This window comes from Phaethon lepturus, unplaced genomic scaffold (assembly GCF_000687285.1).
Source record: "Phaethon lepturus isolate BGI_N335 unplaced genomic scaffold, ASM68728v1 scaffold4878, whole genome shotgun sequence".
In the NCBI taxonomy this organism is placed as follows: Eukaryota; Metazoa; Chordata; class Aves; order Phaethontiformes; family Phaethontidae; genus Phaethon; species Phaethon lepturus.
Window position 1 is genome coordinate 22,867 of NW_010555432.1, and position 14,000 is coordinate 36,866.

Below are 14,000 nucleotides of genomic sequence, written 5' to 3' on the forward strand. Positions count from 1 at the left end.
ACAACACACTAAAATCTATACTCCTCTAAATTAAAGTTTCCTCCACCTTGCTTATCACAGGATGACAAAGCAACATTTGCGTTTCACAGATGCAGCAATCTCAGCTCCACAATACTGCTGGTTCTGTTCCTTCAAAAATCTTACCTTGAAAGAAAGGCTTGATGCTGCTTTATCGTGTCCAGCTCATAGGTTGATGAATCACTCCTTTTTCGTGGCAGCTGCTTCTTTGGATCTTCTCCGTTGCTACGGGGAATATCAATGTTGCTCCTGCTGAGGTGTCTGCTGGCTTCCAGATTAGAGCCACTGGAACAATAGCTGTTGTTCACCGTTATTCCAGGAGACAGAAGGTCTGTATCCTGGGATTTGAAACACACAGATTTACCACTCTGACAGCTAAATCAGGAATACACCCACATTTTGTCCTTCTCCTTGCATCTTCCTTTCCCCATCTACGCCAAGATCCAGTTGAGGGCAATACAGTTCCTCAGACCAAACCACTTCCTAAGAGTGTGGGTGAAGCAGGTGTGGATGACGCCTCACATCAGAGGGTGAAGCATCCCAGTTCAGAGAAAATACATCCAGATTGAGACACATGCACCTTAAGACACATGTTTGCCATTGGTAAGGAAGAGAGTCTTTGTTATTCCATGAAAAGATCCTTAGATAAAAACAGGAGCCACAGAGGCTGCTGTGGCCAGCAGACCTATTCCCAGCAGACACTGGGAGCCAGCATTACCTGAACACTCACAACGCTTCCTCGCCGACTGCTGTTCTGGCTCTCGGACACAGTCTGATTGCTGTAGCACAAGGCATCAAATCCCAGAATTCCTCCAACACAGTCCCCTACCAAGCAGACCTGAAAAAGGCAACAGAAGCAGGGGAGTTAGAAATAAAAATAGGCCCTTGACTTCAGTTCAGAGACCACAGTTAAAAGGAGCGCTGGATTACGCCTAGGAAAGCTACAGTAACAGGATGCCCAGTTCTTTCATCAGTAAAACTATTCAATCAATGAACATCCCCTCACACCCTGCAGACTCTCGTTATCTAAGATAGCTAATGTGTTCTGGCTGTTGCCACCAGCTGACTGGAGCGAAGTGAAAGCAGTACAGAGCACGGACTATGGTGCTAACTCCAGCCTCAGAAACCCAAGCTTGATTCCCTCCTTGCCAGCTGTCCGTGTTACTTCAGGCAAGCTTCCCTGTGCTTCTGCCCCATTCGTACCCCGAGGAGATAACACTGTCCTGCCTCCAAGGTTATTGAGCAGATAGGCACGATAAAGCACCGAGACCCCTGGGTAGGAGAGGGTTCTCTGGGTCCCCAGGCACAGTGCTGGCTGGGAAGAAGCTCAGGGTGGATAAATCACACTACAGCAGTGCAATGTGACAGCTAGTCCAACAGCTCAAACCTCATGTGGCTACAGAGTCCCTTTGCTCACAGAGGTGTGAGGCTCAGTCATGGTCTTTTATGGGGCACAGCAGCTGCACCATCTCAAAAAAGAAACACACCTCTACCACAACACCAGCACAAGCTGCTGAAGGTCCTTTAAAGATGGGAATGCTTAAATAGCCTTCATTTGCAATAGAAGAAGAGATCATGTTTAGTAACAAAGGTAGCATTCCTGGTTTGGAAAGGTGTCATGCTGAAAATTGATTAACTTCACAGCTTTGTAGCTTAATTTCTGAACGTAAGCTCAGACTTTGCTTTGAATCCCAAAGGTTCAAGACAGAACATAAGCAATAATCTGTCTCAGAAAGAAAGAAATTAAAGCACAACACTTTCTTATTGCAGCTCAACTCTGTCATGTTTCCGTCCCTCCTGAGAGATTAATGGAAAAGAGAGCTTCAGAAGGAAATTGCTTCACTTGCTCTTCCTTTCATTGTGGCTATAAACAGCCGCTGGCTCACCTGGCCGTTGAATGACATGCCCTCCTGGGATCTGATGAACTCGCTGTAGGCTTGGTTGGCTCTGACTATGACCGTGGCTACAGCTTCTTGGTATTGTGGGGAGGATGTTGCTAGCAGAGGGAGTGCAGCGAGGGGAATGTGATCCTGGCTGTTGGACAGGCAGCCTTCGTCATAACTATATGGGCTGAGGCTGGATAGGGCAAGAGACATTGGAAATATTCAGCCTAACATGCAGAGTAGGGAAAACCATCTGCAGATAGTATAGTCAGTATTGTGGTTCATTAAAAAAAAGCCTCAAGATAGAAAGGCCATTTATTCCACTGTGAATGGGTGAGAGCTTAATAAATCTTTGCCTCCCGTCAAACGTAAATCTTCAAGGACAACATACTTACGTTGATAGAACAACCCTCAGACAAGGAATTAAAGCCTTAGTATTTATTGGATTAATTAGAATAAATCAATCACAGAACTCTTGCTGCATGATTACTGTATTCACTGCAGCTAAGTATGAAATCGAGATTGAATGCCTCGCTAGTATATTAGTAAGTGCATTCTCAAAGCGTGGTCAGAGCTTTCAATACTACATGCAAAACATTTCAGGGATGCAAGAAAAGAAACAAAAAACAAGAGTGAAATTTTACACGTTTCTCTCCATGAAAAAGTAGCATCAACTTACCTGGACACCAGAGAAAATGCTTCGGAGCAGATGGCTGGGCAAGGGACTAGCCTGATGGCAATGTGTCCAAGAGCAGCTGGGTAATGTACCCTCATCACCGTGTCAAACACTGTTGTGATGGTGTTGACATCCCCTTGCTTAGAGCTCTGATCACCACTTCCTGAGTCCAGGATGTTTCCTCCATGGAGTACCAAGAGGAGGACATGGATTTCACTTGGCTGCATTAATGGCTGCACTGATTCATCCTAGGTGGGAACGAAAGAGAGCACAGGAGAAAGGCTTATTTTGCAAAGAGGGTTTTTTTGGTCCAAGTGCATTTTATGCAAATTTTATCACCTTTTCTTCCCCAGACTCACTCACGGTGCATACAATAAATGCACTATCCACATCAAGTCCAGTCATGGATGAGGTAAAAAACAATCTGTGAAGCCAGGTATTTCCAGCAGAGACAGTATTAGCCACGACACAAGACCCTGGCAAGCCCCATCTAAAGGGCTAAGTTCAGTCTGGGCCATCAACAGAGATAATTGCAGTGTGAGCAGGACCACAGGACAAGAAACATGGAGACTTTCTGAATAGAAATCGAAAGAGTTCTGCGTGATGTACTTCGCAAATGAAATGCCTGCTCTCAAGCTCAGTGGAGATGAGTAAAGAAAGCTAAGAAGGGAAGAGAGGCACTTAAGTCAAAGGACAGTACAGCTGCAAGCACAAAAGAGTCTAAACTGATCCTGCATTAAGTGTAGACTGAAAATCAGGTTTCTGAACACAGGGGGTATGAGGTTTTAGAATAACATCTGCAGGTTTGTGGGTAAGAAACTAAATTTTCTTCAAGAGGGAATGTGCTTAATTTAAAGAAATGGTCTTTAGATACACCTGGATACAACAGCTGAGAACCTGACCCCTCCTTCCAAGTCTCATATCCTACACGTGTGCGTGCACAAACGCACGCGCACTGCTGCAGCGTAAATGACCGTCCGAAGCAGAAGGAATGCTGAAAGTTAAAAAAAAAGTTGCATAACATTGTAGCCAGATAAAACATGGCAGTAGTAAAGACATTACTTGTATGCATTAGGGTGGAAAAATAAAGAAATAAAAGATGGGTATTGCTTTCTGTTGGGGTGCTGAGCTCAGTTGCATCAGTTTACAGTAAAACACATTCAGGAAAATTAAGAAAACAAAATCGAACAGGTCAGCAAGTGGCAAGTTACTAGGGGAAAAAAAGTTGTAGGAAGAGATCAGTCATTGCATCTGTTTGCCTACGACAGAAGTTATAAATAGGATTTCAAATTTGCTTATACTGTTGCAAAAAAGGAACTGAAAAAACTTCAAGACCCAAGGACTGGCCAACATCTGGCTGGGAGACTGCTGCATGAACACAGTAAAGGTTTTTATTTTGGCTGTCCAGGTCGTTTGCTTATTATGTGGAATCAATTCCTTGCCTAAACAGACAGGCTGTAGTTTGGGGGAAGGAGGGAACTGTATCTGAAACTCCAGAGCGGGTTGTCATTAACTGCCCTGCCGAAACAGCTGTAAGCCCACTCCTGATGCCGCAGGAGCAGGTACAAGAGCATCCATTTGTACTGGTCGCATACTATAACACAACAGAGCAGTAACTATTTTTAATATCTATTCGCTACCAGGGCTTTCAGTGTTACGGCTCCCATACAGACTCAAATCCCCAACCCCAACACCTTTGAGATAGCAGGTGCCAATCGTTCCTCCTGTGCCTTGACCCCTCGTGCTAGCAGAGACAACATCTGAGAACATCCTAGGCAACTCCCTGTTGAGGCAGAGAAACAGCCATTGGGAGGGGGTGTGGAAGGGGTGGAGGGCAGCATTATTTCCATTCAGCAAATTCCTCTCATTTTAGCATCTTTAGTCACCTGTTGTTCTTTGAGCAGTGACTGAATCCCTGACAAACCTGCTGGTGGGAGGAAGGCATGCCCAGGCACACATTAGCAACCTAACAACTAGCTTACATTTTTACCAGATAATGTTAAAGCATGTCTTAATACACAGCCCACCAGAAGTATTAAAATTCACATCCAAGTCTGTAATAAAGATTTTCCAGCTCTCCTGCATAAGAATGGCCTTTAATTATTTAGTACCATTACACTGTATTAATGCCTGCTCTTTAAACCTTCTCTGATTCCAGTTTACAGTGCCTGCAAGGTGAACTTTTGCCTGGCTGGAGGCATGGGAGGAGCGCTCTCAGCACTGCTTTTGCTTTCAGACAAATGTTTTAAGTGCTCATTTGGAGAACAACATGAGTTAGGTCATCTGGAAGCTTATCAGCAGTCTTTTGGAGGAACTTTTCCCTTTCAGTTCATTAACCTCTCCTCTTGAAGGAAGTGGGGAACATGCAAGCAACTGCCGATTTGTTTAGAGGTGGAGGTGGCTATTTAGAACTTTCTTGTAAGATCTAGAATCTCTTAAGACACCTGATTCTTGAACTACCTTTTGGTGATGGAGGCTCTTAACCTGAAAATCCTTGCAACAGCGGCTAGTAATTTCATTCTATTTTAATTAGACTGTTTGTGAACTACTACAAATAACTGCCTTTTTCATCTCACTTTGAAGTCTGTTCTTTTTCTAAAATGAAGACAGAAACACGAGGGAGTGGTGTTTGTACAGCCCTCTGAAGAAAGCAACAAGTTCTCCACACCATCTTGAGCTCTAAGAGAAATCTTAGGGCTGTGACTTGCTTATCTTGGGGTGACGAGAGCCGTTCCTGCCCCCAGCCACCCACTCTCCCCACGGCCCTTGAGTTCTCAGTCTATTACGAAAAAGCCAAACCACCATGAACTTACAGCCTGGCACAGGGAGTAATACCAAAACCACGCTCATGGTCTTTAATAGACCACAACATAACTTGGGGAGTTCCACAGGCACTCTGCAAGCAGCTATGTCTCTGCAGCACAGACAGGCAGATGCTGTACCTAGTCAGGTAGGAGTCGTCCAGCCACTCCAAGATGCACTGTCTCAACTAGGACACTGAATTGCAAAAGCCTGTGTATTCAAGTCTAGAAAGCTTGGCTGGGTATTATTTTTTTGTCCAGAGCACTGATACAGGCTATGCTATAACTGGTTTCCAAACAAGACCCTGAGCAGCTCTAAAAAGTGGGCTACAGCCGAGCTGTGTCACTTGGACCACTCCAGCCTGCACCCTGGTGCTGCAGGAAGACGGCTCTCCTGCTCCCACGTCCATGCTCATTCGGCATTAGCAGGATAGCTCTACCCAGCAGTGCCTCGGGCAGCAGTTATCCCTGCAGGATTAGGGTTTTTTTCCAGCTGGACACCTGATACTGCCTGAAAACTATACAGCATTTTCTATATGATGTTCAAAGGATGGGTGAAATAATCCCTTAACCTAGCCCTGAAGTACTCAGCATGCCGAATGATACACAAAGACAACGTGCCGCTTGCAGCAAAGGGAGCCGTTTTACCCCATTTACCCCACACAGACATGTTCCAGCAACGAAAGATCTCATTACAAGAAACTGAAGCACTTACTTCAATGATGCTGAGCCTCTCCACGCTGGAGCCAACATGGTACTCTGCTGATGGCTCATGATACAAGTCACCTGGAAGCACAGAGGTTTAAAACGTCAGTGCTGCAAGATGCTGTCTAGCAAAGACACCCTCCCACAGACACCACTTGTGCCAATGCCTCTCAGCCTGTTCTGCTTCACATCTCTTTAATTATTTCATCAAATTGCCCTCTCCCTCCCACCTCCTTCCACCTGAGAAGCCTGGGCAATGCTGGGTCACATTTTCCAGCAGTTTCTCATAACCTGCATAAGCACTGAGGACAGTGAGGACAGAGCACTGTGACCTCTTCTCTCGTTACAGCGATCCAGTATCATTGCTTTATTAAGGATGGCCACAACGGGAAATCCCTGCACAATTGTCAGGAACGACTGGTTTCTGGGAAAATACAAGGAATTGCTTGAACTGCTTGGGGGAGCAGAGATCTGATGCGTTCATACATCTGTGCCTACACAGACCAACTTCGTACCAGAAAGCCTAAGCGTCATCTTCCACCATGCTGCTACATGAATCAATCCAGCTCAAGAGCTAGCTTCCTTTCAACATTGAACGTAACGATGAACAGAAAATAAAACCAAGGCAGATACAGACAAGAACAAAGGATGGAGCAAGACGAAGGAAGAGTCAGGAGAAACTCAAGTCATTCAAGACAGAACTGGAATATTTCATCATTATACGAGAGAATCCTGGCTGTCACACAAAGGAGCCTAACCAACGTGGACAATAAAAGAGCATCAAGAGCTATCCCCACTCCCACTGGGCAATTCTTTTTGGCAGTACTGGGCAGTCATTTTTATGCTCTGTCTCAGTGTCTCCTTTTGTGAGATGAAGATAACAAGTTTTACCTTTTTCAGAATGTGGCTGTAACAATTGCCTGGAAATACTGTTAAATATCACATGCAGTTGTTACTTAAAAAAAATTACCCTGGACATCATCGCATTCGGGGGTTTCAATTTTATCCATCAGATCATTGGAACTCCATTTGGTTATTTCTTTCGGGAACATTTCCTCATTGTCGGACAAGTCCTCTTTAAAAAAAAACAGATTTTTTGAGAGTCACACACACAGAAATATATATACAGACAAGAGCAGAGAACGGAATTTTAAATAAAAGGCCCCACAACTCTATGTAATCTTATAAACATTTGGATGGCTTATGTCATAATAAAACATGATACTTTACCAGCTTTTGTTATATAAAAACCAAAGCACCTTTTGAAAAGGAAAGAAAATGTTTCAGTTGCATGTTTTTAACAAACAAAAATCCTAAAGCATGGAAAAACTAATGTGGATTTTTAATGCTACCATTTCAGGTACCAAGCTTGACGTTTTTCTTGTCATACTTTCTGATGATGCTAAAGCAGCCAGAATGCTCCAGTACAGGAGAGGACGAAGCCATGTTTGCCACTGGGATCCTCCCAGACCTGTCTGAAAGCTGCAAGATGTCTTTGGGGGAAGCAGTGACAAGGATCACTATTTTTAATAGGACTGAATCCCAAAAAAAGCACGAGTGATGAAGGAAACGTGAACTCCCTAGACTATCTTTAGCCTGATTTCCTTAGGAGATGAGACTCGTTTGATCCCACTGAGCGCGCACGTCTGCCGTTTCCCTCCTATCTCAGGAGCTTCTGAATCCCCTGGCTCATTTCAACTACCGTTGATAAAGAATAAGGGTCCCCAAAATATTATGTTCCTATAAGTGTAATTAAAAGGAAGAGATATATAAAGGAGAGACCCTGTAAAACACTCCACGGTAATATCCAGAACATAAGATTAATAGCCTTGTGCTGTAGCAGACATCGGAGGAGCGATGCCAGGTTAGGTGAGAAAGGGGGGCTGCCAGGCAGGTGACACTGGAAGGCAGGCTTGCGCTTTGTGCCCCCATCCTACGCCCTAATTCACCGCAGCGAAAACCTGACACAGGCAGGAGTCCAGCCCGTCCACGGGCCTCTGCTGGGACTTCCACAGGGAAACAAGCAGGTAAGCCCTGCGGAGGCATCACGAAACAGGCCATTAGCAGCCAGAGCACTGGGAGAATTCATCCCAGCGTTCCCACTAGACACCACCCACCCACGCCTGTGCCTGCCGGCCTAGGTTGTGTTACCCAGCATGTGTGGACTTCCCCCACGGGAGGCTGAGCTTTTTCAGCCCAAGCTTGAACATCTTTTCAGCAAATTTGAGCAATAGTCTTAAAAAAAAATATATATATATATGTATGTGAGAGGGACTAAGTGCAGAGCCAAGCAAAGACCAATTATTTTTATGAGTTTCTATTTACGCTTTGACCGTAAAAAGAGAGCAACCTGGAAAGTTTGCATCAGCATACCGTTTTCTTTTTCAGCTATGGAAAAAATTTGAGTAAATCCCCATCTCCCTGCACAAGGGAGTGTGGAGCTACCTGTTCGGAGCAAGTGGAAAGCACAAGCATGCAACACACATGCTGGCAGAGAATTAAGAGGAAGATTGCACTCAAAGCTCCTCCAGCAATTTCATCTAAATATTAAACTTATTTCCTTGAGAGGTTTAATTACAGCCCTTATTGCTGCTCAAGTGATCATTGAATGGGATATTACTCCTGTTATTAGCATTTATTACAGGATAGATATTAGATATTGCTGTATTTGTCACTATCTTTACCATGCCAGTGAATGAGGATGAGTGGGAAGCCGGCAACAAGAAATCTTCTCTGGCTCAGGTTACTCCCACTGCACTGCAAGGAAATGTGTGTGTATATATGGGAAGCACTTCTGAGGAATTCTGCTCGGTGTTGACTCACATCCTGATCTGTGCCAGTTCCCATGGTACCAACCCTGCAAGCGTCCCCGGCAGGATGAGCCGCAAGCGGTGCTTCATCCCCGCTCACAGACCCGGAGCTGGGACACGTCATCTGCGGGCCGAGGGGCAACAAGAGGTCCCTCCCAAAGAGAGGGCAGTGTTGAATAGCACACACATCAAGGCTTCAACCTGTAAGCCAAAATCCCATCAGACTAGGCAGACTTTTCAAACCCAACTGCGCAGATCGCAAAGGACAACCGGTACGTAAACGGAGACACGCTGTGTGCTAGCAGAACAGGAGCTGCTTTTTCTGTTAGCAAGCTCCTCAAAGTGTTGCAACAGAGATGCTGATACCAACCATGGCAAAAGGCTCATTTTTGTTAATCCTCCTTCCCAGGCCTGTTAGGAGCACGTCAGGGATTCCCTGGGGGCCTGGATCCCAGGCAGAGCCATCCCTATCTCAATTTTATTACTGACTAATTAAAAAGGCATAAAAGAGAGTGGATAGCAATGATGCCGTTTCGATGACTCACTCCTCTTTTCTTGTATGTATATTGCTGCAGTAAATCCCTTACATAGTTTTTGTAGATGCTACATAAGTTAATAAATAGAGACACTTAAACTAAGCTGGCCCTTCTCCTTCCAGACAAGAGACACATTCATCCCCTGACTTGCACGCATCCTGGCCATTTAAACTGTCACTGTGCAAGTCACTACTCTACAACAGCACACCGCTTTCTACCCCAGAATTTGAGATGGACGCCTAAACACTTGGTGCGAGAACTCGTCTGAAACACGACACTATCAATTTTTGAGACTGGATTTTAGCTGAACATCAGTGAAACCTAGCTGAATGTCAGGGAAATTCTGCTTTACAAAACTGGGGCATCGTCTTCTAACAACTGCGTTTCACAGAAAGGTCACCAACTTCATCAGCACACGTTGCGCATCTAACTTAGATTAGCATTACAAGCAGAGAGAAGACTCCATCTGTTGTTCAGTAGAGATGGAGTCTTTCAGGCTTAAATACACATTAAGTACAATATATAAAATGAGTGCAGTGGAACAAAGCTTCTTCACACACACATACACAGAGAAAAAAAACAACACAGCTTTCTCCCAGTACAGATAGTCAAAATTACTCAAGAATTCTGGAATCAACACTGATTAATTTTGGCACCTGAAGTACCTTGTTGCATTCACTATTGTATTTCTTGGAACGGGAGAATAAGGAGTTAATAAAGGCAAACTTGGGTCTCTTCAGGCCCAGACAGGACAATTAATCATATCTCCTACTGATTAAAATATAAGTTAGAAAAATAATCAGTCATAACTGATTCAAAACCATTAGGACACACCCACAGTCCAGTTAGCATTGCTGAATTTTACCCATTTGCATCTAATACAATACAGCTCCAAAGATTAAGACGGTTCAAGATCCCTTCAAACAGATCACACTGAATCTGAAATGTTGCTGTGTTAAATACGAGAGTTTGCTGGGTGATGCTGGGGATGCTTGAAGAAGCTGCACGTATCTTGGTTAGAAAGGAACAGACTTCAAACAAAGCAAAAAAGTCTCGCTTCCTTCCCCGCTCACCCCCCACCCTCATGCCTTCCGTTCTCTTACCCCACCATTTCAGGAAACAAACCATGGTGATTTAGGCTCCACATACCATGTGCATCAAAGAATTCATCATCTGAGCTGTCATCTGAATCTCTGGCAATGCTCTGCATCCTCCACTCGGAGATACTATGGCGTGAGGGACTTGCTGGAAAAAACAAAAAAGCCTTATGCGACAGGCTACATCGACAAGACGGAGAGTTCCCAACATGATCTTTGCTGGAGGAAGAGTCGCGTGTTCTCTATGAAAATTCACTGCTGCAATATTAAAAACACAAAACCCCGATGATGCTGGTGTGATGTCAGTGTACCGCTTTACAGATCCTGTTTGTTTACTGTTGTTAGAACCTGCCAGCAAGATGCTACATTAAAGCAAGCTGTTTGTATCACTCATGCTATTTTGAATGGCAGCTATTTATAATTGTTAGCAGGACGTGCAAAATCAGCTGGGTTTTCAAGTTTGCAATTAGGAAGGAAGCAGGCTGATTGGAAGCTTTCTTCGTGCCTCTAATCAGCACACAAACTGTACCTCTGCTTCGCTAACTTTCGGGTGGGTAGCTAAGGCAGAGCAGCCTGGATAGAAATAATCTGTTTTCTGGAAGGAAATTGCTTCCACACAAATTGGATTACAGATCTATTTAAACTTTAAACTTGAATGATTTAAACAACATGCTATTCAACTACTTCATAGGGAGCTGTGAGAGCGGCTGTCCTGACGGAGCGAGGAGAAAACCCAGCGGTCCTTTTGGTTCCCGTTTGCCTTCCTCTTCTCAAACCTGCCTGCTCCCTTTCATTTTCCCCTCCAGAGTTCCCTGCACTAAACAGAAACATATTAGGGCTTTTCCCTGCTTGGGTTTTTTTCCTTCCCCAGATATAATTTAGCACCGATCCAGCCTGAAACTCTTCTTGGCTGAACTTGTTACAGAACAGCCGTGCTGTTCTGTAAGGGACCGCTGTCCAGAGAAGGACAAGAGAGAGGGTTTCTCCCCTCTTTCAGATGGCTCTTGCGTGTCACACAGCGCACACAAAGCGCCTGCAGCAGCCACCTAACCTAACGCTGCAAAAACCTGAGGAGACTGACAAATTCTTATTTAGCATCTATAAAGACGCTGAAAAGGCTCTGGTTACCGCGACGGCTGCACGAGCCGTTTCGTGCTATTGTTGTAACGGTGTTCAATATCTAAATCAAATTTTTCTAATTTTGCTACCTGGTCGTCACATGGAAAGAGGATGGAGACCCTGTGCAGAGTCATCTAATTGCAGCTCAGCATTGGCTCAGCAGCCCCCCAACTCCCCCACCGCCCACCCCTTTGGGAGCAGCAAGCGAGGAGGTTGGCAGAGCAGAGCTAATGCACGCTGAAGTGACGTCAAGGCACTCGCATAATAGTTGCTAAAAATAGAGCATATAATGACATATGGGATGGCGACAAGGGTCCTGCTAGCACCAGAGGTCTCGCTCGGATGGTATAGAAAGAACTGAGATCTTTTGGAGAAAGGGCGTTGCTTTTTTCAGCTGGAGGTAGCGGTAAGTCGAGACAGCCCTCCTTGCTTCCATATGTTAATATGCTGCCAGCATGAAGAAGGATTAAAATATCTGCATGACGTACTTCCCAGCACATCACAATCCATTTCTTTCATTACTTTTTCTTGTAAAAGCTGAGACATTCTGCAGTTTAAAAGAAATTAATGCTTTCCTACCAGTGAAAACCTTTGAGTGAAATCCTAAGAGGTCTGAAAACTACAGATTCCAATGAACATGTCAGCACTGGAAGAGGGGGCTCATAACAAAGAGCATAACGGGAGAAGGGCACATCAGTAGAAAATCCTGGTGCAAGCAAGGTAGCCAGCATTTTCGTCTTTATACTATGATTTATGAAGCATCTGGTCGGTTCTTCCCTGGGGCTCATTCCAGTGAGTCATCGCAAGGTAAAACTACTGCTCATCTCTCATTCACCCCGTGATGAAATCAGTGATGGACTGCTAAATAAAAATGGAGACTCAACTCACAATATTTAGTGCATACAAGAGACAGAGAAGCTTCACCCACCCAGATGTCCCCTTTCCCCATCACTGGAAGACATGCTGCCCCTTGGGGTTTTCAGAAAAATCAAGACTTTTTTGCGCTCTTGCTGTGAGAGCTATCACCCTGCTATCAGCGGCACGTGACTAAAAGGAGAGGGAACGGCTGAGGGTTCAAGCCTTCTTTCTGCAACTTACTGAGGATTCACCCCTTTGTACAGAAGGCCCAAGGAAGGGAAGAGTACACAACCAAAAAAGGTGACAGTCTAGAGAGAGGTGTATGACAAAACTCAGGACTCAAAGCTGAGTCCTTACAGGGTATCCATAGCGGGCTTTAACAGCAAAATCCTGAAAGCTTGCTGAATGGTATTTAAAAGGGAATATAAATGTGATCCCACCCAAACCCAGGCTGTGAGGTTTGGTTTCTGAACAGCTACTGCACATCATCGCCAGGGGAAGGCAGCAGCCCCCACCCACTGTTTTTTGGGGTATCTGCCTTAATTTCCCCAGCAGTGGGTGGGGATGCTTTGCTGTGTGAGCTACACTGCAGCACGCGTGGAGCCGAAGACCCGCTTTTGAAACAAACTGTGTGTAGCAGCATATAACCCCGGCCAAGGAACACGGGGTGCCTGCTGTAGCTGCCTCCTGGAAAACAGTGACCCACAGCCGGGCCGGTTCTGTGACACAGCAGACAAACAGACATCCAGAAGGGGAACACCACTGAAGGACCAGACCTCATAAAAGCCACCAGCGGCTCTTGGGTAACAAGGGCTAACTATCTCTGCGGTCACTATGTTTGCCTTCATCTGAGACCCAGTGCTGCTAGCCAGCTGCTTCCTGCTCTTCTGCTGGATTTTTTTTCATAATTTCTCTGCTTTTGAGATTGGCAAGAAATCTGCCATGTGCCACTGAGTCACAGTTATGGGATGACTACAAACCCGTAACAGGTCACCTGAGAAGACTGAGCCTCCAACACCAGCAGAGAAGGCCTCCAAGTTAAAAGGACTCACAGGTGAAATACGCATTGTCCCAAAGGTGCCAGCCACAAGGAGACATGGTCCTACCTCCCAAAAGCCCAACCTCCATGCAGTTCAGAACAGCAAGTCATCAGCAGCATCTCACCTCCTCTCTTTGAAGATCGTGAGGACTTGGAAGAGGTGGACCACTGCTTGGTGAGCGATCTTCCAGAGGCTGTTTCACTGTTACCAGCGGCATCCTCTGTGTCAACAGGTGAAACTACGTTGGCTTCAACATCCTTCTCACCAGGAGTGTCTTTGACACCATGCTGCTCAGCATCATTTTCACTGCAGAACTGGGCCATCTTCTGAGCCAGCATCAACTGTGCCTCCTTCTCCAGCTGCCGGATATCCTCAATGGTGAGCCCATACCATTCATCCTGCCAGCACCAAGCCTGCCGATGGGCACGGACCATGACCTTCCGCAAGCCTGCAAAGC

The 14,000-nt window shown here is 45.3% G+C and overlaps 1 protein-coding gene across 1 annotated transcript in view; it reads right to left on the reverse strand.

Moving 5' to 3' along the window:
* The window catches only part of PITPNM2 (phosphatidylinositol transfer protein, membrane-associated 2), a gene marked incomplete at its 3' end in the record, with an annotated part of 63,922 nt that overhangs the window by 22,764 nt on the left and 27,158 nt on the right, over positions 1-14,000 (reverse strand). Inside the window, exons 5-12 of the mRNA XM_010292148.1 lie at positions 13,668-13,991; positions 10,579-10,674; positions 7,054-7,158; positions 6,094-6,164; positions 2,581-2,825; positions 1,905-2,094; positions 737-856; positions 145-356 (exon numbers count right to left, since the gene is read on the reverse strand). Coding sequence (XP_010290450.1) covers positions 145-356; positions 737-856; positions 1,905-2,094; positions 2,581-2,825; positions 6,094-6,164; positions 7,054-7,158; positions 10,579-10,674; positions 13,668-13,991 — 1,363 coding nt within the window. The remainder of the gene's footprint in view (positions 1-144; positions 357-736; positions 857-1,904; positions 2,095-2,580; positions 2,826-6,093; positions 6,165-7,053; positions 7,159-10,578; positions 10,675-13,667; positions 13,992-14,000) is intronic.